At 34.4% G+C, this 25084-nt stretch overlaps 1 protein-coding gene across 2 annotated transcripts in view; it reads right to left on the bottom strand.

Annotated features, from left to right (window-relative positions):
* Window positions 1-5661: 5661 nt before the first annotated feature.
* The window catches only part of LOC134533922 (polypeptide N-acetylgalactosaminyltransferase 5), a 60193-nt gene continuing 40770 nt past the window's right edge, over window positions 5662-25084 (bottom strand). For both annotated transcript variants that reach the window (XM_063371729.1, XM_063371728.1), the window contains exons 8-11: window positions 21185-21324; window positions 19960-20058; window positions 19489-19623; window positions 5662-16802 (exon numbers count right to left, since the gene is read on the bottom strand). In XM_063371729.1, coding sequence (XP_063227799.1) covers window positions 16656-16802; window positions 19489-19623; window positions 19960-20058; window positions 21185-21324 — 521 coding nt within the window. In that variant the 3' untranslated portion in view covers window positions 5662-16655. The remainder of the gene's footprint in view (window positions 16803-19488; window positions 19624-19959; window positions 20059-21184; window positions 21325-25084) is intronic.

Below are 25084 nucleotides of genomic sequence, written 5' to 3'. Positions count from 1 at the left end.
GCGGTGGACAGGTACGGCCTCTACGTCTAGGAGAGCACGACGACTGTCGTCTATACACACACACAGACACACAAACAGTTCCTAAAACCTTTTATTCTAAAGAGAATGAGATGGAGACTAAATTTTAAACTGGCATAATAAATATATGGTTCATAGTTGCAAATTTTTAAATGAATATATTTAGAATCAATAACTGGGAAACGGAAATGACTAGTTTCGGAACCATTCTATTCATGGATAGAACATAACAAAAATTATGGATAATAATACGAGACAATTTACAAAAATCTGCCACCGCTTATTAAATATACTAGTTGCCAGTGACAAACATGTAACCTCGATAACGATTAAATTAATGCGTTCTCATGTTGCAAATAAGCTTAAAATACGAATATCAGACAAAAAATTTAACATAGAAATCAATTCAGAGCATGATAAACATATGCAAATTGTATTTTTCAAATAAATTACTTAATGCAAATTACACGTTCTGCACCTGCAGCTAAGTCGACAATCAAATCATTCGATGATTTGCAGAGCGAAAGGTTAAATTATATAATGAAACGGTTCCGATAAAAACGAAAAAGACGAGAAAAAACTAAACCCTGGCTTGGACCTGATTTTCGACAAGGAATTTTATAAAATCTGTTTAAACTTATCTGGCTAAAATTATTAATCAGTTAATACTATAAAGTTTTCACACATGTGAGATGATTGTAAATTATAACAAAGTATTAAAGGATAGTTGTACTATTATAGATTATTTTTTATATCTATGCGAATTTATGGTAATCCAGTTCCTAAAAAAATTTATTTTATTTTAAGTAAAAATAAAGGATTTAGGTCTACCTAGTATGAAAAATTGATTCCACTGGCCTGAGCTGTGTACTTAATAATATTATAGCAATAAGCTAAATAAATAAAATTTATTCACATATATTTACTTAGAGCATAATTTGTATAATCCAATAATCTGTTACTTAAAAATAGATTTCTGCAGTGACGAGGTTTGAAACACATTAAAAATTAAGCCTCTAGTTTATCAAAGGCACATTTTACCATTGTGCTATCGAGACAATAGGGGTTAAGGAAAGTGACTATGTATTATTAATAGTATAATGCCAGTCTTACATATTTTAAAACCTGTGATTTCTTTTAATATGACTATTTTAGTTTACCAAATATATTCCAGAGTAGTTTCATTATCATAAAGATTCATTTGGCACACCAATACATTTGGTATGTAGATGTACCCTAATGTTTACAAAAGTTACTATAACTGAATTTTTCTCTCTTCACGTGGGTCTGCCCATCTTTGTGTCACATTTCTGTTCATTGACTTCCGTTCCATTTTCACAAAATTACTCCCACCTAATGCAGTATCCTGAGAGAGAAAGATGTTTACGCATCAATAATTATAAGCTGAACCATAATAAACACAAAGAACTAGGGATGGGGCGACCGAATCCAATATCCGCCGAATCCGCCGAATCCTAGGGATTCGAAGGTTCGGCGGATCTGATATAGGATTCGTCAAAGGATTCGGTTTTTACTATTTACGGGAAAAAAATACAGTAAAACTCGCTTACGAGGTCCCGCATGGTAGGTTTTTCCGTATAAAGCGTTTTAATTGCCCGAGGTCTCGTCATTTACGCCATTAAATGTGTGATATAATGTCCGTTAAAATTTTTTCTGAAACTTCTTGTCTCAAATAATGGCGCACGTAAATAAATATGAAGAAAAGACAAATGAACAACAACATACGAAGAAATATGGATGATGTACCATAACTACAGTACAAACCCAATAGTTATTTTAAGATAATTACCATAAAAAGAACAAGATTCTTTGTAGAATACCATAATTACTACAGAAGCATGATAGCTACCATATTTGCACTATAGTTACCGTAACAACTGAGATGTATATTTACCGTGATAGTAATGTATTATTTATTTATGACATATTAAATTAAAGAACATTGTTAAAAAAAAAAAAGGATGTTAAACTTTGATAAGTACGGTTGGCACATGTTGCTAAGAAATAATGCGATCTGAAAGAATGCAGTACTACTACGAAAAGTGAAAATGGTACTCGTGGATTTTTAGGTTATGGCAGTCTCTTTCGTTTTTCAGTAATATCGGCCGAAAATTAACGAGCGTACTGTATCGGAAGTCGGCAGAAATGCCGATTCAACTAAATATTGGCAAAATCGGCTTCTTCAATACAGCTCTACATTTAATGACATGAGTAAACATATTTCAGACTTCAGGATATTGAAAAAGACTTTAATTTCCATGTAGGTTTATTGTGTGTATGTTTTTTTTTGCAAGTGTAAATTGAATGAAGTAAAATGTTTTTATTTTTATTACTTTCAATTGATTAAACTTTAATGACCAGTTACAGATATTTATGACACTAATTTTGAGGTTAAGCAATTTTACTAAAGCATTCCAGCCAAGCAGGTTGCCAGCGAGAGACGCTTCTCTTTTGCTGGAAACACTATCTCCAATCGTAGAGCTAATTTAACTCCTGAACGTGCAGAACAAATTATTGTTCTGAATGATAGATTAAAGAACAGAATTTAATACTCTGTGACAATCTCTCTCAGAATTATTGTGCTGAAAAGTGGAAATGTTGAAACAATGTGAATGTACTTTTCAAACAACATGATTTTTGGTGCTAAGTTTGTTGAAGCTCAGTAAGGACTCCAGAAAAATTGACAAGGGTGAAATTTTTCCAAAGATATGTTACATTTACACAAACATATACTTGGTTATGTTAGTTGGATGATATCAGTTACTAATGAACCAATGGAAACAGGTAAGATTCAATGAAAAAAAAATTTTTTCTAGCAGTGCAAAATGTATACACACTCTGTAAATATTTACCCAAAATTAATAAGCCCACTTCATTTTAATACTTTATTCAAACATGATATTAAGTTTAAGATAAAAATAATTTCCCAAAAGTGTAACTGTACCACAAAAGCTCGAGCTCGGCTCGAAGTAAAATTCTTAGGGTCGCAGACCTCTAGCTTATTTATAGAAAAAATCCTAACCGCTAATCTGTACGAAAACTGAAATTTCTCAAGAAAAAATTGTCGTCTTTATATACACTTATACCAGAAATGTACCAATCTACATGTGATAAAGTCAAGGGACTTTTAGTGCAAGCAGAATACATCTCACTTACATTAGATATGTGGACATCATCTATTAAAAGATTCGGGTTTGGGTTCGAGATTCGGCAATTCCAGTCAAGGATTCGAGTTAGGATTCGGATTCGAGGAAATCAGGATTCGCCCCATCCCTACAAAGAACACTAGGTATTTTGAAATTACGATGAAGGGATCATGCCTGGGCCATTCTGAATGTGGCGTGTTGTGTGTAACTGCGGAATGCTTACTGCTAGGCTACTTGTAGACCTCAGCTTGGAAACGGACTTGAGGGCAGAGTAAAGTACTGTATTTACCCAAAAATAATGCCGCACTGAATATAATGTCACACTAAACTTTATCATGAGTTTATGAAAAAGACTTTATGAATTGGAAATTACATTTCAAGCACTTAACACTTGAAAATTATTTATATTATTATATCTATTCCATGGTTTCAAGACCCTTTCTGGTGCCACTTTAATCAATAGAGTGATGTACAGTATATGGTTTCTTTTGAAACTCATCTGGGAAGGTTAACAAGGAGCCACTGTGAAGAGAAGCAGAAATAACCCAGTGCCAAACTCCATTTATACCCTGTACTTCATCCTGCATCACTCATCTGTCATGCCTGTGAAGAGATTCAGAAAGCCCCGGAATAGTGGCGTCAGTGATCCAGTTTACAGGCAGAGATAAGTGGAGGTTCAGGAGGCGGTAATTAACAGCTGTCTAAAGTGCATAAGTAACACATTGAAGAGGCAGAGCCTGAAGTTTTTCAACTGTCCAGTTTCCAATGGAAAGACACAAGTTTGCGATTATAATGTGACCCCTCCTTTAAGTTTCCACAGTTTTGGTACAAATCATAGCATTATATTCAAGTAAATATGATATATCAACAATAGGCACATTTCTGTTGAGCATAGCTCTTCACAGCCATGATAAGATACACAGATGCCATAGCTCATAATAATAATACAGTGAAAGTTTTTAAAATTGGTATTCAATGGTTTGGCACATTTTTCAAAACAGCACCAATCGAGCAGCTCAAGTTCATACTTTTTTGTGCTGATTCCAGTTGTTGACGTTAGTACCGGGTAGCATACTGTGCTGCCGGAGTTTTTTTTAGTTTGCTCGGGGTTTATTATTACCGTCTGTTTTTATTTCAGTACAGCGTTTCTGGTTTTCTAATAGGTAGAGGCAAGATTATATGTTTAGAGATGAAACTGAAGTCAACACACTGCCAAACACTGAAATGAAAGTCAATACACCCTACAGGAACACTGAAATACAAAAAATGCAGCGAAATTCACCTCAATTACCTCATTTTGTCTGTTAAAATATTTAATTAATTTCATAAATCTTTAATTCAGGGTATTATGTAATAAGTAAAAAAAAAGTTCATTCCTAAGTTTTTTTTAATAGTAAATTTGAAGCAGTCTATAGCTGATACTTACAGACATGGCTAAAGGCCTACAGAGAAATATGTGGTTTTGGATATTTAACATTGCATTTTATTATTCGTATTAATAGTACTAAAATAAAACTGTGACAAAAAGTTAGATTTAAATTTGAAAATATATTGAACTTTCTCACGAACTAAGAAACATTATAGAAGAATATTGAATGTTTTGATTGCAGTTTTTTTACTTCCTCTTATCAATATATTTAGTATTGTTTTATGTACACATTTTAAGCACCTTACCACAAATTTTTGTAGCAGTTGATCAACATTATTGTGACTGATTACTTATTATTACATATATTAAATGTTTCATAATGATAAAAGAAGAAATCCAATATTCTTAATGACAAAATTTGCATATTTATTACACCATAAAATCTTGGCTTTACTAATAGGGTGCATTTCCATAATAATCTTTTGAAGGAGACCAATGCTCATCTGTATTTTTTCTCAATAGAGCAGCTAATTAAAACTTGGTTGAAATACCACTGTACTGAATATTATTTTTCTTTGGTTTCTCACTTAAACTATATTAATCACTAATCCGGCACGGCTGTGGTCCAGCGTGTGCCGGGTTTATGACCTTCTACTAGACAAGAGAACCTCTAATTTAAAAAAGGAACTGGAACAACAAACTATGCTCTACCTTCATTACGTTGCATATAAGTCTGAACACAACATTTTTTTACAACTCATCCCAATTTCACCATCTACACTTAGAGAAATGTTTAGTGACGGACGATACATCTCCAACAGACGCCTGGATATTACTTGAAGCAAACAAGTAACCCACAAAACATCTATGTTACTTCCACCGAAAGTAAATTTTCAGATTGCTCTTGACATACAGAATGGTATAGTCTCTCTCTCTCTTTACCTACAGCAATGTCGTCATGAAAATACCCAGTAAAGCGGCACCATGCAGCAGTGAGCCTCATTGACTAGTGACCGCAAGTCTGGTCTCCATAGCTATGTGCACAATCACATTTTCATACCTTCACTAAAAATTAAGCCATTTAAAGACATAATGAAAAAACAAACACACAGAAACAATATAATTTACTTTGTTAGATTCCCACAAAAGCACAAAAAAAAAAATATTTCACCATCACAATTCTATACATAAATGGAATGTCACAATAATCTTGAACATGAGACTGTTACAATAAAATAAACATTTCTGAAACAACAGCTATCCCATCACCTTTGAAAACAAAATAGGATTAAAGCGTTGTACTCATAAGGAGACATTCAAGTCAATAAAAAAAAAGTGAGCAAATCTTTTAGTACAGTGATGTGTAAACATCTAACCTCGGAAACAAGCAGCAAACTAATTTGTTGCGTTGTTGCAAATACACATATAACAAAAAACTCTGTAACACAAAATTTAATGTAGAATTCTTTAAAATAATGTGGAGCGTGATAAATATATGCAAGTTGTGTTCTCAACTACGTTTCTTGACGCAAATCACACATAGTTTCCGCATCCGCCACTAGAATTTGTTGCTGGAGCGGCAACATTGAATATTGAATCATTTGTTTAGCACACAGAAATTTTAAACTATATAGTGAAACGGCTACGAAAAAGCAAAAAAGACTTGAAAAAAATACTGAACCCTAGTTTTCGACCTAATTTTCGACACTGTATTAACATACTACCTTTCTTGTTAGTATTCATTTAACAGTCACTACTACAGTTTCCCTTTGTATTTGTGAACTTTGGTTCACACTAACTGGCACAGATGGCAGCACCGTGGTGGTTACACATTTCCGTTCCTTGACTTTAGTCACATTCACGAAATTACCTCCACCAAATGCCGTATACAGAGAAAGATGTTACACATCAAAAAACTAATGTTCTTTAAATAATAAAAGCCATCAGAAATACAGCAACACATTTGAAACTGTAACACTTCACAGAAATATGGCATATGGAAACAGAAATCTGTTAAGCAAATAAAAAAGTTGATTAAAAGAGCACAATACTACCAAGAGACAATGAAACAAATGAACATCTGCTTTTTTAATTGAACAACAACTGTGTGGCATTGAGGTAGAGAAAACACTAATTTACATGCATTAAATTTTTTTTTAAAGATACATTGCAGAAAATTAATGTGTGTGTGTGTGTGTGTGTGTGTGTGTGTGTGTGTGTGTGTGTGTGTGTGCGCGCAGACATCCTTTGTCAAAATGTCCAAATGAGGCAAGCTATTTTAGTAAGAGAAATGAAAATTTACTGGAAAAGCCAAACTAAGAAATATTCCTTCAAAATTAGTGAAGCTTTTAATGCAAGAATTTATAACATGAATTAGCACAGAAACCATCACGTGCACTAAAAAAATTTACATCTATGTGATTGCAACTGACCAATTTTCAATGAACCCAATAGCACAGCAAGGAATACTGAAAATATCCAACATGATATTCCACCAACCACATGCCAGAAATTCAGAATATTTTCCAAATTACAGTCTCTCCAGGTTCAACAAAACTTTTCATTTTACTTGTTACCTTACAATACCCAGAAGGTTATGTTGTCTGTCACAATTTCTTGTAAAAATTTACTGTACTTGTGTAAACAGGATGTCTACAAATTACAGGTCAACCAATCTCAAGACTTTTAGAGATCTATACATAAAATAAAAAATAATACAAAATAGATACACAATTTGCAGGACAGTACCAATTTCTATCTTAGGAAGCTAAAATCTTTTCAGAGATAATTTCCACATTATTTAAGTGGGCTGTCTTAAACTACAGTAGAACCCTGTTACTATAATGTTCCTGCCTATAATGTTTTCCTGCTTTTCTATAACGTCATATTTTTTAAGTCCCAACATTTTTCCCTTAAGGACAATGTATTTACACCAGAGTATCGTGTTTCACAAATAATTGTATCCTGCTTATAATATTTGTTTTTCTAAAATTCTAGAAGTTTAATAAAAATTATTTGACTTGGATACACAAATTTGAGCATTCAGTGGTTTTAACATAACATTTGTTTATCTAGCTTGATGAGTTCATTGGTAAAAAATTCAAACAGTGATAAGTGCTGAGTTTTATTTCCTGCTTATTATGTTTTCCTGTTTTTTTCCCCTTCCCCTTTGGCCCCTTGAGAAACATAACAGGGTTATACTGTATTTATATTTAATATGCAACTATAAACTGAGGGAAGCATCCAAAAAACAAAATAAAAGCTATCCAAAGAAAGCTGGAGATCTAAATTTTTTCGACTTCCAGCAACATTACTGTTTATTTCGAAACTTTTGTGTGACCAGTCGTCCAATTTCCTTACTTTTCATTACTTTCGTGACCTGTAGACACCCAGTAAAGTGAGTAAAGTCTTCTTTGACAAATTTCATGGTCTTCTTATTTAAGCTCAAACAATAGAAACTTTTTACCAAGTTGGACAAGAGATGAAGGCACAACCACCCTTTAGGAAGAATAGTCACAGAAAGGTCAAAACAAGAGAAAGAATCACAAACACAGCTAATCCTCCACATGTACAAATAAAATAAGAATGTCAATACAATACTGTTGGAGGTTAATTATTTTCCTTAAACGTTTACCACCATGAAGGCAGATCATAAAATTAATTAACAAACAAGGAAAAAATCTGTCAGCACACGAACACTCAGATACCAATAATTTAATTTTACAGATGGTATTTTCTGATGCATTTTTTCTTGAATAGCCATGTGCTTGTAATAATAAATTATTTTGTTTCATTATTAGAATGAAATTAGATTTTGTAAAAACCTCATTACAAAAAATGTGTACATATTTATCCTACAAATAAAAAAAATTCTACCCAACTTCTATCTCATGAAAAACTTTCAACATTTATAGACCTCCATAATCTTCAGATTTTAGTAACAAGTTCGGAAGATAAACCACAACAGATAGCTAATTTGTTAGTACAAAATGACTGCATTTAGTTTTTTAATGTATTCATTTAAATATTTAAATATGTATACATAATAATAAACAGCATATTTTCAGGCAGATTGTATTAACAATGTACGATTTGTATGGAAGACTTGCAATCTATCAATACAAAAGTGAGAAGCAAAAATTCTGGAGGAGGATTTCAACCAAACTTTGGCGGAACTCAAAACACACCAATACGTATGTACATATTTCAGGTAGTAAAAACGAAATCACAACCACGGAAAACTGAATATATTTCGGAGCACATGCACACTTGAAAGCCAAAAAGGAATATGTTTGAAATGTCACTCTCAATCAAGTCACGGGTATTCACAGAGGCTTGCACCTACTGAACCTCAGAGACTGTGATTTACTTTAAATCACATGGGCACTGACTTTCCAAGGAAAGTCGGTGTGCGTGCACACAGGGCCGTCAAGAGAAACCAGTGACCCAAGGGCCAATGATTGTGTCTGGCCCCCTCTCCATTACGTAATGTACAACTTTTGGGAAGAAGAAGGGAAAAATAACATAATATGATTAAAAATAAGGAGACTAAGCATTATGGTGACCATAACTGTAAACGTAACTTTAACATATCACATAACTTGTAAGATTTCCTGCAAATTATATTAGCAATATATTTGTAATTTTTGGTCTACTAAGTCCCAGGGCCCAGGCCCCACATTTATGTTTATATTTATATAAAATTAAGCCTCTATCAAAACGAACCCCAAACGAACTGCACCACATCATAGTTTAACGTTGGTTAATGACAAATTAATCCAATGAACAGTATAATTTGTAAAAAAAAATAAGTGTTTTATTGCTGTTTTTAGCATCTATTCAAATAAACACAGAATCTTAAATAAAATAATAGTTTGCTAAATGATTACAGTTTACATCTGGCATGCCAAGTCAAAGTTACTTCACATGTGGATACATTTTAGTGGTGCTTGGGAGAGGAAATAAGGAGAATCAGAAATCTCACTGGTTATATATCCTTGATGACCCTATGTGCATGTGCACACAACTCAGCAGGGTTTTTAAAATGCAAACAGGAAGGTTTCATGCTATATGGTTCATGGAATGACCTTGAAAACATCTGCTCTTCACTTCTACAAAAAAAAAAATGCTCTCAGGTCACTTGTCTCTTCGTACGACATGACAAACATCTCCAAAGGGAATTAGGAGAGAAAGACTATATAAGCTGCACCATGATAAACAGTCAGGGCATTTACAAATAATTGCTAAACAAATTTCAGGGCTCTTTCAGGAACTTATAATAAAACTTTCCTACTTTTTAAATCACAAAGTGAATATTTTTAAATGTAAAATACACAAATTTAAAAATGAGCTATAGTAATGCAAAATTGATATATTATTTGTAGAATGATTTATATATTTGAAAGCTGAAACATTTTTAGATATGGTTTCCACATTATTTACAGGTACTGTCTCTTAACTTTTAAATTCAAGGTGCAACTATAAACTGAATTGACATCAAAATACCACATTCATAAAGTTAGCAAAAGGATGTGAAAATTAAATTTTCTTGTCTTCCAGCATTGTTACTGTTTAATTCGGGACTCTACTTTTGTCACCAGTCCTTCAGTTTTGTTATTTTTTCACGTTGTCAGGGAAAAGAAAAATTTACCATTCGACTACACAGTGCAGGTTGGTGAGAAATCAGATAACAAATAGTATTTTATAATAATCATGCTAAATCGAGAGGCAAATGTTAGTAATTCTTAATTTTTTGTACTTCCCTGATCTGGCAGTGTAGTTATTTGGCATCTAAAACTTAACTTAAAATGTTTATTATGGATAAACATACAGCCTTAAGTCCTTACCAAACATACATAAACTAATCATAAGCAGTTGGATTACAAATTATTCTATACACAAAACTCACATATTTTTATGTTAAAATCAGCAGTAATAAATAAACTTGTGTGTAATGCTCTTCAAACTGCTGAGTCTGCTTGCGGACGTACTGTGCCGTCCCTCGTAAGATACACCACACTTTTAAAGTGCGAAGCTCACAACAAAAAATTAATCCCAAAGAGAGTTGATTAACAGTTTCTAACACTAATTATAAACTCTCAGAGTCCATTTTGCTGTAACCCAGCCCTGAGATGGACAAAGAGCCTTGGAGGATGGTGAGCCAGAAAAGACAGATATTGGTCAAGCCTAAAGAGAGCAAAGGTGAGAAAAAAAACTGTAATATGGCTTCCATTCCACTACTGCATATTAGGAAAAAAAAAGTTTAAATGCCTCATATTGATAATCAAAATTTTTTAGGATGGGCAAATTGCTCTCTCAAATGCCACCACTCCTATAAATAATCATGTAAACACCTAAACTAGTGATGTGTCCGTCCCGGTTCTCGGTTTCACTGATTCTCAGTAGATTAACCGGCACCATCGGTACCATGGAAAGCTTTAGAGCTAAACCTTTCCCCAGACATGTCTTTCTAATTTCACTTGAAGCCCCATGTGACAAATGAAAGTAAAGGTTCGTAAATCTTTGAAAATTGCTGGTGACAACAAAGGCATAGTCTCCCCTAACCTTCCCTTCCTTTCCTACAGCCCCTTGCGCTAGCCCACCCCGATGGAAAGATAATGTCAGCAGAAAGAAGTGTTTGACCTTTTTTTGTCCCTCTTTTCACTAAGACAGAGATGATTATTTCACCTCAAAGAAGACCTTCGAAAAAATAACACAGACACATTATACTTTTAAAACTTAGCTTAAAAATAAACTACCATGATTTAAAATTATTTAATACTCATTAACTGTAGGTATTTCCTACCGCTTTTGCAGCCCTCTGTCGCTTATAACTCAACCAACATACATAATGTGTTAGTATACTTTTTAACAGACCTCTGTTAACTTGGGGGGTTCTCTCCCTTGCCCATTTTAAAACATAAGTAATTTGTAATTGCTTTGGTGAGTTGCCTCTGCAGTATTAGTTTTTAATTATTATTGTAATTGTTCTCAATTTTTTTATTAGTGCGCCTAAACTAAATACCGACCCAGGGAAAAAATGTTAATACATATTACTAGATAATGCTGTGCCACAGGTCGGTACAGTGCTGCTCCAGCCATCTAGTGAGACGTGAAGCAATGTACTACCTGTTTGTTTGTGGTCGGACAATGCTAATGTGGAACACACCATTTATTAGGACATACTGTATCATTGGCGTGACTTGAAATTGTGTGGAGGTTAACCTAAAACTGAGAACAGAGAACCAAGAAGCGAGAACCAATTTTTTTAAAAATAGGAACCGAACCTAGAACTAGAAAAAAAGCGGACACATCACTAATCTGAACATTAAAAATTTTACTAGCAAAACAAAAAAAAAAAATGTTTAAAAAATTTATTTTTAATACTGATACCAAAACTAACACCCAAAAAGTAAGAAAGGGGAAAAAAATTTTTACATGTGGGCTTCACTAACCAAAACCTTAGTGCTACAAACTGTGCCCTAATATCTCCAAAAAGTTTGTAATAATCAGGTTCACAAAAAAAATCAATTGAATGAACAAATGAATAGGGCTGGAACAAATTCATAATCCCAGTACATTGTCTTCGCTAAGTATTCCAAAATAAGTAGAAAATCAAGATCTTGTAATTAAATGAGTGTATGTTGTTACTTCCAGCATGCTGGAGAAACCTAAATATCAGTATTTTTATTAGTTTTGCAAAAAAAAAAAAATAACGCAGGCTTTGTTGACTTCATAAATGATACATTACATTTTAGTAACATACAGATATGTCTTTTTTGAAAAAAACATACACTAAAATGACAGATATCCACATAAACAACAATTTAACTTTAAAAGTGGCAATTATAGAGATTGGGAACACACACTACTTCACAAAAAAAACCAAATGCAGTAATACAACTTTCATAATACTCACAATTTGTAACCTTGCTATGACTACTGTTTGTAACAAAACATCCACTAAAGCAATCAAGAATAATGAAGAGACTATACAATCAACTGCATTACACAATAATATTTGTAATTCACAGTGAAATATTTCTTCTGCAACTGATATATATTTATATTAAATAAAAAAGTGAGAACTTATCTAAAAAAAAAAAATCAGTTATATGGTATAAGCGTGTACATCCCATACCTCTTTCTGAAGCCTTTTAAGAAGATCGAATAATTTTCCTATTAAAACTCTAAAGACTAAAAAAAGAATGAAAATCAAATATTAAACAATTGAGCTAATATTAATATTTTTTTCATAAATAGAAAATGTGATGGGACAAGTAGTAGGTACATACTGCCAATGACAGTGTAACATAACTAAGACTAAGTAAGTGATATGGTACGTAAGTTTACCTAAATAAGTATGAATAACCTAAATGTATTAAAAAGATAAGTCATCTTTAAAATGTCTTGTTATGCATTCTCAAACCACAAACTTAAGTCTAAAAGACAGTTGGAAAAAAGTATACTAACATTTCAGTCATATCAGTAAATCATTTAAAAACTCAGCTCCACAAGTGCCATATTAACAATTCCATAAAATTACTGAAAATAAAATTTAGCGACTTTCAGATCATATTGTGCCAAAATGTGCGTCTTTAATAATACTGTAACTTGCCGTTACAAACAAATACCCTTGTTTTCAAATATCAACAGTTATAACTCATTATATAAAATATATTAATATTACACAAAGATATAAATAAATATATCATAAGTTAAATTATGTTACAGTAAAAAAATAAATCAAAATTATAAGAATTGATCACACCCACACTATCATATCCGAACCACTAATGACTACTATAAGCACTACACTTCGCTCCCAACACCTTTAAATAGTGAGTAGCTTAAGGTTTTTAATTGATAACAGGTGAGTTGATAGCTAACATTTGTATAAAATATTTACATTAAGGTACTGCTGCAATGTTTATCAAACATTTGTTACCTTAATTTACCATCACATCAGCAGTAAAAAATTCCTTTTTTTAATCAGCAGATACAATACTTCAACAAATGTAAAGGTACTTGGGTACTACTGCTACAAAGCCTACTTATTAAAGTGGATCCCTTTTATAACATCTCTGATGTGAACAACTGTAAGTATATGAGTGATAATTGTAGACAAAAAATTACTAGTTATAAATATGCTAGAACATAAGATAAAGTAGCTTATTAAAAGGGAAACTATGAACAAGAAGAGATGTTATAACAGGGTTATACTTTTCACATACCACCTAATTTTAGTATAGAATTTATAAAAATTATTGCACAGTCATGTAAAAATGAAGTCTCCAATTTTTTTCCCTTCCACAAACAGATTAATGTCATCAGGTTTTATCATCCATTAAAATTTGTCAAACTGTACAACAAATCATTAAAAATAAATAAATAAAAACATAATCATGACTTACTGGCTAGAAATATTACCTCACACAACATTAAGAAACACTTATAGGACTTGGGACTGGTTGGGCCTGACAGGCATACATGTGCCTAGCGAAGTACATATTCACCATAATCCATAAACCAAAGAGGCATATGCCTTAATTTTTCCATGTAAAATCAAGCCAAAATAAATACGTACATCAAAACGAATCCTAACTGACTCTAACAACAATGAGGCTAAACCATGATGGTTACAAACTTGCCCTTGTATTCTTTCAGTTTTTTCCGAACAAAGTTAAATTTATTTTTAGGAAAATCACTACCCAGATGTCACGATCATCTGTGGTACCCCCAAAAATATAACTACCAATACTTTGCAAAACACAATTTTTTTTTGAGATACAGGACACTGGGTTTGTGCTGATACTGCTTCCACCTTTTACTGTGTCCTGAGTTGTGACGAACCAGAAAATGCACCGCGCAGTGCGACGTAACGTTATGTACCTCGTCGCAACCGATTTTTGTCTTAGGAAGCTTCTTACTGTGTGTGTCTGTGCCATCACTTAGGAAGCCTACTCTGTGTGTGTCTGTGCAGTCACTGTAATGTCGTCTAAGATATTTGTTTAGTCACATCACTGGCTTCATCTGCACATTGTCACATACAGATTATTCATTTAATATCATCGTTGGGTACAGATGAACAGTGAGCTAACGACGAGACAGTTTTAACAAACACAGTAAGTGCAATCAGACGACCACCTTGGAAAACACCATGAACAGACGAACCCAACAATGATACTAAACAGGTGTTGATGAAAGCAAAAGGCTTCCTATGAGAAAACAGTTGTAATGTTTCGGGAACTTACATCTGTTCCATTCATCAGGCACCAAAGAGTTTAGCTTCACTTATGAAATAAATAACATGCATTTTTGTCAACATTACCAATTATCTCCCTTGTTCACTGTTTTATAATTTCAGTATTGAGTAAAATCTCTTGAAAGAAATTCCATACTAATATATACTTAAAACCATTTTTTTTTGCTGTAAACTGCTGGTAAATACAATATAAATTTTTCTGCTATTGGTAGTTAAAAACATGAAGATACCCCATTTTCATACATATGTAGTGCATGTTCTACATTAAACACTTTAAAGAATAATAAAAAAAAAATTAATTGAATTAACTAAAAATAAAAAACAGCCAAGTAATGCACCACAACTCTGTATAACTAAAAACGTGGGGTGCTTTCTTCTTTCATTTTCATAATGACTATATCCTAAAATAAGTGATAGAAAATTTAAGACAAATGATATCAAGCACCCCCTGGGCATAGATCCCGTGAGGCCAAGGGGGCACGGGCCCCCCTGGAATTAATGAGCCACATGACCCAACCTTTTGGACCGGAAACACTCCAAATTAAAAAAGCATTGATTTACAAAATGTTCCAAATTTTGGGTCTTTTAACTCCCCCTCCACGGGGCACAGTCTACCCCGGGGCAAATTCGCACCATGCTCCGACCTCATGGATACACAAAAAGCATGGCAATTACCCCTAGCTTGAAGTTAGGTTTTTTTGACCCTCTGACACCCCCCACCCCCCATTCCCCCTTAACACTAAGGTCTTAAGTTATCAAAATTTTGTATTGCCAGAGGTTCTTTATATGTGTACAAAATTTCAACACATTCAGATGTTGAAAAGTGGGGTGAAAGTTGAATGGAAAGATTTTATTACATAGTCGAGTCATTCATACATACAGGTCAAGCTAATAAAAGCGTGGTAAAAATAAGATGATATTCAATTGTGTAAGTTAAAGAAATAAAACAATAAATACTAATTATCAATATACATCAATAGAGGGTTGATTAATTAGAAAACAAAAGATCAAAACAGCCCCAGTCCCATCTATTTTCTAGGATGAAATATTTTTAAGCATTGTACTTTTTAAACAAATTCACTTAAAATATTTAAAATGTATCTGACCTTCTAAAGGAATTTCAGAAATTATTTTGTACAAAACTGATATATATTTAAAACAAAAATGGACTTCAATAAAACTGATGGCACTTTACCTGAGCTAAATAGTTTTACTTGCAAAAACACCTCTGGTGAAGTGGTATTATAGGTTAAGTACATTATAAAGGTATGTTTGTGCATTTCATTAGCCCCAATAAAAATAATATATCCAGTCATTTTCAATATTTCTGTGCATTTTACATGCAAGGTCAATGACCGAATAGTTAAAAATTTCAGCCAGGTTAATAATTTAGGTAGTTTCTCCACTCATTCACGTAAGCTGAACACATCCACGAAATGATCTTAAACAAATAATTAAATTCATTCAAAAACATTATTCTATGGAGACTTATAACCTGAGCAACTCTCAAGAGTTTCACTAACACCACAGCCTTCTAATGCCTAGTTCATGTTATAACATACATGAATTAACCTTTAGTAGTCAATAATGATATGTTTGTGAATTATTTCAGATTGCACAATGCCTGTGTTAAAAAATGTCATCGCGAAAAGAAAGTTTCCACATTTTTCCTTTCCCGCAAAGTCGACGACCGCCCCCGGTTCCGGCCCCACAGACACCGCAAGTCCCGCACGTCCATGGGCGTGGCTCACTGCAAGAGCACGAGGAAGTAACAGTCCCGCGAGACCGTCCCGCGCCGAGCGTCGGGAACGCAAGCGTCCCTGAGCACGGCCAGCAATTAGCTGGCCTGCCACACGAACTTCCTCTTCATGACCCACTCCTGGCCGAGGCTGCCGTCGCACGGCCGCAGCAGCGGGAGAGACATGTCGCGCGCGTCCGGCTTCTGCAGGCAGTGGCCCGTGTTCACGTGCTTGATGGTGCGGTCCTGGAACAACCACCACAGCGCAACGCGTTCAGGGCCGGTGCAAGGTAAATTAGCGCCCTAGGCAAAAAACTTACTCCCTCTCCCCCCCACCGGAGACCACAAAAAAAAATTTTCTTTGCCTCAAAATACATCACGTAAGCCTAATATTTTGTCAACAATCAAATGTAAGCAGGCTTGTGTTTTTTTTTTTTACTTTTTTACTTATTAGTTATTACAAATCATAAACAGGTCAACATGGACTTTAAATAATTATTTATATGAATACAGGAAAGCTTCACTATAAAGAACATGAAGGGACCAAAAAATAGTTGAGTTTGTTATACTGAAGTTCTTTATACTGAAACATAAGCATTGTTATAAATATGTATACAGATAAACACATGAAACACCTTAAGTGTACTAAGGTTCAGTATCACAGTCATTAGTCTATGGCCGCTTGAAGAACCTGTTCACATACTCTCTGCTGATGCTTTGTCTATGGTCAGGAGACACATTGTAGGCAGAGCTGCCAACCTCAAATCACCCCCATCATTAATGACAATTATATGGAAAAAGTACATGTAAATCATGCACGATAAATTTTTCCTGAGGAATTATAACACACACAAGATAAAATAAGGACAATAATATGCAAAAAAAAAAAAATGAAAAATGTAGGCCTATGCATATGAATACAATGAAAATTAATGAATCAAAGGAAAAAAAAAAACTATTTGAACAATACAATCATCTGAATATGTAAGAAATGTCAATAATTTTACAGGAAATTTTCAACCTTCAATTCAAAGTATGCAAAGTTATACTTTTGAACAATTGTCTTTTTATTTGCTTCTTTTATCCTGGTTGGATAAGAACTGTCTTATAAACAAACAACAGAACTTGTAAACAATAACTCTGCGTTAGTTACTTTCGTTTCTTCAGATGTAGCGAAAAAACTACGATATGGATTTATTGCTCGTCATGACTATAAAATATTCCGCATGTTTCTTTAATTCAATGTGCCCTCTACAGTCATCCCTTCCAACGTGTGCAATCGAAAAGTCACACGTGCATACATTACAAAACGCATGGTGTTCCAAAACATTTGAAGACGACAAGCATCGTCATTCTTTTGAATAGTTAGGTCTTAGGTCGAAAGTTTTGATGAATTGCGTTATTTTTTTTTCTCCCCCATATACACTTTTGTTCTGTCACACGCTTCATTTCTACAACCGGCACTGAAGAACACAACGCTATTGAAAAACGTAAAAAATTTCACGCCTGTAGACACGACAAAAACACTATGGACTGTGATGAAAAAAATGACTTTCAAAAAATAAATTAAAACACAGGTTAGCCAAAGTACCGTACAAAAATTATCGTAATGTAAGTAGCCAAAAAACGAAAAATCCGAGAATATGTACTAGTTGTATCGTACAACGGACGTAATACCATTCCAATATTATTTCAAAACACGAGAATTAATCTACTAATTTCGATAGTACGTGCGCACACATACTAGTTCCGTTATTGTTTTTGTTTACGTACACGCTGTTACGTTTGAATAAGAAAATTAAAAATAAAGAACAAGTTTTTGGATGGTAATTTTTTTCATAATGTGCCTCAAGGTTGTTCGTTCAAGTGAATATTTTTGTTTCACGAAGAAACGGACCGTCGTAAAATTCGTTAAGATGAAATAAAATTCAAGGTTATTATATACGTTTTTGGCGGGACCAAACAATGAGTTCGGTTAAGTGAAGTGTTCGTTTAACTGAAGTTCGTTGTACTGGTGCTTTCCTGTATAAACATTCCAAACTGTTACAAAAATCCATCTTCATCTAGTTTCAATAATCGTTAAACATACTATATGAGCTGTTGTGTGTCGTGCTGCGCCGCCCCAGCAACTTGGCGCCCTAGGCGGTTGCCTAGTTCGCCTATATGGACGCGCCGGCCCTGAACGCGTTTCAAACCACTCCCAAACTCAACAACACTCAACAACAACCGCAGACAAGATTTTCGGTTTTATTTGTTCAACTTTGTTTTTAAAATAAAAGATTTTTTTTTGGGTTATTAGTTTTACCTTTTATTTACACAAATTATGATTAATATGTGAAGAGAGTCCAATATTCAATGCACAAGATGTTAGTTAATACTTTTTACAACAGAATAGTATCTTTTTATAGTACCACATGTCACATTCTATGTACCGGTACTTGGAAAAAAAAAATTGACTGACAATTGTTGGTATTAAGTAAAAATCGGACGAAAAGAGGTGCATTATCAATTGAAGAACATAAATCATTAATTTTTAGAATCCACTTTGATGGAATATTATGCTACACATTACATGCTAAAACAAGAACATTCATGAAATTTTTTTATAGTTATAGTACCTAAAATTTGTGGCCATTTTGATGTTTTTTTTTATCATGGTACCAATTCAATATTGATACCTATATAATATCCAATATCTACCTCTGAAATTTTATCTTCATAGAGATGATGTGCGTATAACATAAATAACTCTACATCTATTGAAACACAAAACATTAACTGATTTGGGCGCAAGTAAGTTATGCTAAAATGCTCAAACAAGTTCTGACATCCCTGACAAACACATTAAAGAAGCTTCCTCGGAGCCACTACAACAAAGAAATTTACACACAACGAAGACCTCTTGAAACTGTGCCGAGCGAAATGCACGTACCTGGTTGTTGTATGTCCAGGCTTGGTTGCCTCCCATGCCGTGACACCTCACCAGCTTGACCGGGCCTTCCGGACTGGACGCGTCCAGGCAGTTGTCGTCCGACATGATCTGCTGTCGCTTCGTGTATGCAAACACCTAGCAAACACAGAAGGCGCTGAACGAAATCTCTACCACTACTTCAAATGCCTCACAACATCATATCTACAAAGTTGAAATATTTTATTGCTAGAACTGAAAACTGCCCCTCTTCTTCACAAAGATAATTTTTATATGCATCAAAAAATGAGTTTATATAAGTTTAATTTCAACTTGTAACTGATGTCAGCAACAAATCATTTAGTAACCAAATTTTTTTTGATCCAACATTATTTACAAAAGGTGTTATTGCTTTATGAGGCTGTTGGTGGGAATGTTAAAAACTAAAAATAATAAACAAATAAATAAAAGCAATTTTTTAATAAATATTCTTACCTGGTTTCCACCCAGGCCGTGGCAGTAACTCATTCCCAGATTCTCACCACCTTTCCTGCCCATCGTGTCAAGACAATTCTGAGTTTCTGCATTTCTCACCTGAAAATTTTTATAAAATAATCCACATTACAGACATGTTTTTCAACAAATTTTTATTCTGCATTCATTTTGTTTCAAAAGTTTCAATGAGACAAATAAATTAACTTTAAAAGTACTTAAACTTTATAAAGACAAAAGTACACAGTGTGTTCTGAAATTTCTGGGCATAAATTAATGGGTGGTAGAAAACACAGAAACAAGACATTTTTGTTAAAGAAAAAATGTCCGGAAATGAAATCCTGAAGAGTTACAGGCACAAATAGAAGCAGGAAAATTTGAATTTTGCCTGCATTAGGTGCACCTTCATTGGCTGAGAGATTTGCGATCACAGTGCCGTGATATTCAAAGCTCTGCGGGAAGCGGGTGACAAGTGGGGCTGAGATGTTTAGTCAGCCACACGGACAAGCAACCAGCAGTCTCGGGTGCAACACAGTGTGGTTGTTTAAATGTTTGGCTCTGGGTTTAGTGAGCACGGTGCTACGATTACAGATTTGTCAAACAGCAATAGTTTGGCAGACTTTACGATCACAGAGATGGCAGATGTGCACATGGTGCGTGGGAAGATGAGAATAAATGCAGCAGAAGCAGTGTGCAATTACCAAGGGTGCTTTCCCAAAAAGCCTGTACCGAACAGGAAGACTCTTCATACGTCTTTACCAGCAACTGCCTAAAACTGGGAGTTTCATACCACGAAGGGTGCTGTAAATAATAATGACGATTGCAATAGGCTCTAAACATCTGCACCCCACTCATCACTCTACTTCTCACACAGTATTTCATCACAGCATTGCAGTAGCATGTCTTCATAGCCTACGGAGTAGTGCCTTGTGCACAAAATTCATATTTGCGTGTTACTGTTTACACTTGTACCTTTGTAGGGTTGGAGTTTTAGGGACACTTGTCCTTTATAAAAAACGATTTGTTTTGGCATATTCCATGTCGCCTATTAAAATTTTTGCACAGCAAATCTGAGTATCCTGTATAAATGATTAAATGAAATAATTAAAGCATTAAGAATAATCATATACAACCCTTTTTTTTAACTGTTTTTCCTGCTGAGCTATCTTAATTATTTAAAAATATAATACCAAACATTAAACAGTGGAAGACTAAAACTATGTCTTACATCTCCCAGATAAAAGTAATCCAACGGCATCTGCGATTCTGGATAGATATTTTCCAAGTACCAGCGGAAGCTTTTGCACTGAAGCTTTTTACGGAGTTCCTTACGTTCAGACACGTCTCCTACATCAACGCTTCTTGCTCCTGAAATAAGAGTACAGGGTCAAAATACATACAGCTTCTTATGCTGTTTGGAACCTTGACAAGTGGATGTTGCACTGTTTTTTGTGGGACTATTTTATTACGTAATTTTTGGAGAGTAAAACTATTTTTCGCAATTATACTATGTAAGTCCGAACAGTTTCTATTGTAGTAACATTCACTTGGACATTAAACAATCACCAACCAAGACAAATGATCAAATCTATTCATTTTTCTGAATTCCATACTTAAAATTTTAAATGTACTTGTATAAAACAAACAATATAATGACAGTGATAAACATCTTCTATTATACCAATCAAATTATTGAGTTTTTTTCTATAGCTGCTTGATGCACACATATGAGTCACATATAAATTTCTGCATAAAATAACATACCAATCAATAATACTAAAGTTTCCCTTGTTAATGAAACCAACAGCAGCAACATAAAAAAAAAATCAAGCAACACACACTCCCAAAAATTAATAAATTACTGATTAGTACCAACAAGCATAAAAAAAATTATAACATGCACAATAATGTTAAAAACTGAAAATGTGCATCATATACTTTTTTTTAAAATAATGATAGTAGCCAATGTTGAGTGCGGGACTATGCCAATACATGTTAAAATTTGAACCCAAAATACCTAAGCACTAAAATGATTATACTTTAAATGATAATACGGAAAAGAAATGTCACCACGGGAAGAAGATGGTAGAAACTAAAAGTTACGAAGGTTCTTCTCAACTGGTGTAAGGTAGAGCATACAAGTCTCTCGCGGCCTACAAAACCATGCACATCCAGTCCCCCGGTAACTATTCCCAGAGGGCAAACCCGAGCAGGAGTGAAGGATGTTTCTTTTACATGTCCAAAATTCGAATAAATTCCAATCATGGGCATGGACTCTGAGAGCCGAAAAACGGATTCGCAGTTTCCAAACGGGGTGTAGTTATTGACAGCTGAACAGCTACATCGAGAGGTTGTGAAAACCCAGGTAAAGCATACAGCAAACCTACCCTAATTTTCTGCTTTCAAAAAATTCCTAAATATTGTTTACAAAATTCATAAATTTGACTAAACCTAAATTATTTTGCTACAGTAAACTCTCGCAAATCCGTGGGTGTCGGGGATTTATGACCTTCGGATTTTTGAAAACTTCGGATTTTTGAAAAATTTTCATTAAAATACAAAAAAAAATTCTAAAAGATAAGATGGTAGTCAATGAACATGTAATACTACCACAGGATGTCATAATAAACAAGACACTTGAGAAGTTAACAGAATGGTACGTAAGCAATACCAGTATAGTCCATTCATAGTAAATGAAGCACCCGAGAAATTTTTTTCCCTGAAAATTTACAGCCTGGCCTGATTAAATTTAACACACCCATTTGTTCAAGTTGGTAGTAAATTGTGTAAAAAGTAATTTAAAGTCATCTTAAATTAAATTAATGGCACCCGAAGTCGCACTTTGATGTGAAAGAGCTAGGCGTAGCAATGTGGCGTGCGCTGAAACGGGAAGCCCCTTGATAAGGGGAAGTGAATTTAGGAGGGGCGGTTGAGAGAAGCGATACGTAGCTGGCAAGAGACTCAAGGCCACTCCCTCACAGACACACGGCCAGTCCAGTTAAACTAAAGAGAAACGGGAGAAATAAAAAAAAATCATTAGTTAATTGTACACTAGAACCATCAAAAAATCTGAAATTTTGGCACAAAACAAAAATAATCGGGGAAAAAATGGTAAAACTCACAATAAAAGCTTATACAAAGCTATTATTTAACATGCAGCATATATTTTGTGTTGGTTTATAGTGCACTTACTAATGTTCGTATAAGAAGAGAAAAAAAATTGGACAGTCCGTTTAAAAACACGGCAGCAGTAGCTTGTGCGACGTAAGTGGGAGTGCGAGAATCTCGTCTAGACAGGCTGGCGGCTGCAAAGGCAGCGGATGCATGACGTCATACGGCTTACCTCTCCCTCCCAGACAACAAACCATCTCTCTCCCTCTCTCCAGCCCTCTAGCCATTTTCTGCGTGTGAAACTGTCAACATCCTTCCTCCCCTACTCCACACTGCATGCGACGAAAGCCAGGTTGTATAGTCCATTCCCGGTAAAATGAACATTTTTTTAAGGCCCCCCACGGCAGCCATTTACCGTTAATTTTTTGATACAATTTGTTTGTTAGTTACAGAACATTATTTCTGCTGGAAAATCTCTGAAACTTCAAAATTTCTTTAATGGAAAAATTTAGCAGGGCGGTTAGAGTATTTATTTTTACCGCAAATGAACTATACTCACCTTCCCTCCGGCCAGCATTCCCGGCGTGTGACGCATGACAACTACAGTCGTGTGCCGCGCACAGCTAGGAAACTTGTCACTGGCAACATGTTTCACACACTGACACACGGTGCCCAGAGCTTCAGGAAAACCTACGCGATTTCCAACCTACTCTAAATATCCGACTGGAGTCTGTTTACGAAAAGCATTTAAGAATTTGCTAATGCCCAACTGTTTTTTTTATATCGGATTAAGAGGAGTTAAAATGGCTAAAAGGCATGGTTTTGAAGTTTTAGGTGTAAAAAACCGTTAAAAAATTTCTTGAAAGCACCAGAGGAAAAGGCATTACACCTTTATCTTTATTTTCCCGCCATATAATGTTACGGTCACCGCTCAAATTTCACAGTTATCTGACGGGAACGAGATGACTGCGCGCCAGCCTTTTACCGCGCTATAAATATCAGTGAGCGTCGCTCTTATCATCCACTGAGAATAGTGATACATACATCTAAACAGTAACGATCATGTCACTTCGGAAATACCCCGGATTTCTGAGAACTTCGGATTCTCGGGCCACGGACTGGCGAGAGTTTACTGTATTAGGTAGCTATAATATGATGTTTTGTGTATGTGCTAGTTTGAATGCCCTTTTAGATCTTAATTGTGTGAATATGCTTTGCTTGAGTAATTAAAAGGTTTGAATGTTTTTTTTTCAAAACTTGAAGTTGTATTTTTACCAATATTTATTATACTTTATTTCTGTCACAGTTCTAGAATTGAATTCACGAGGTGGATTATTCAGGGCAATCCTTAAGAAATTAATGAGATTTAGATCAGAGAAAAATGGGATTCAACTCACCAGTACTTCAAATACAAAGGACCTCTGACTTTGTATCAAACCATTACAATGCAATGAAGTTTTCAAAAGAAGTTTAATGTTGTTTACAAAAAAAAAATTTACCATTGATATGGGGAAAGATGTCAATACCAGACTAAATTTTGTGCACCATAAATTAACAAAGCAAAAGAAAACCTAGCAAATGATAACTAGCCCAACTTGAACGAGTCACAAAAAGGAATCTATTAACTGAAGAAAATGGCACACAATAGCAAAATTAAGGGCAGATAAAATATAGGAGCAGGCCAACTTAAGATAGGTAAAAAAAAAAAAAAAAAAACCTAAAATATGCAGACAAGAGCAGAGGATCACGTACAATGGAACTTTTTACAAATATAAATAGTTGTGTTGCATAAAATAACATAATATAGTAAACACACTCTAATCTGGCATTTCCAGGAACACGGCTGCAAGTTTAAACGGGAATACAAAAGAAAACTTCACGTACAGTATACTGCCGGCCACATATCTGAGCTTGAGCGCCACGAGAAGTATATGTGTCACTGCTGCTAAAAGTGTTCTGTTGTGCTGCCGATGGTATGTGGTGTAGTATCAAAGGCTTGTTTTCACCTCTCTCCTTG

The sequence above is a fragment of the Bacillus rossius genome, chromosome 7, assembly GCF_032445375.1.
Source record: "Bacillus rossius redtenbacheri isolate Brsri chromosome 7, Brsri_v3, whole genome shotgun sequence".
Taxonomy (NCBI): Eukaryota; Metazoa; Arthropoda; class Insecta; order Phasmatodea; family Bacillidae; genus Bacillus; species Bacillus rossius.
This window is presented reverse-complemented; position numbering and strand designations above follow the sequence as displayed.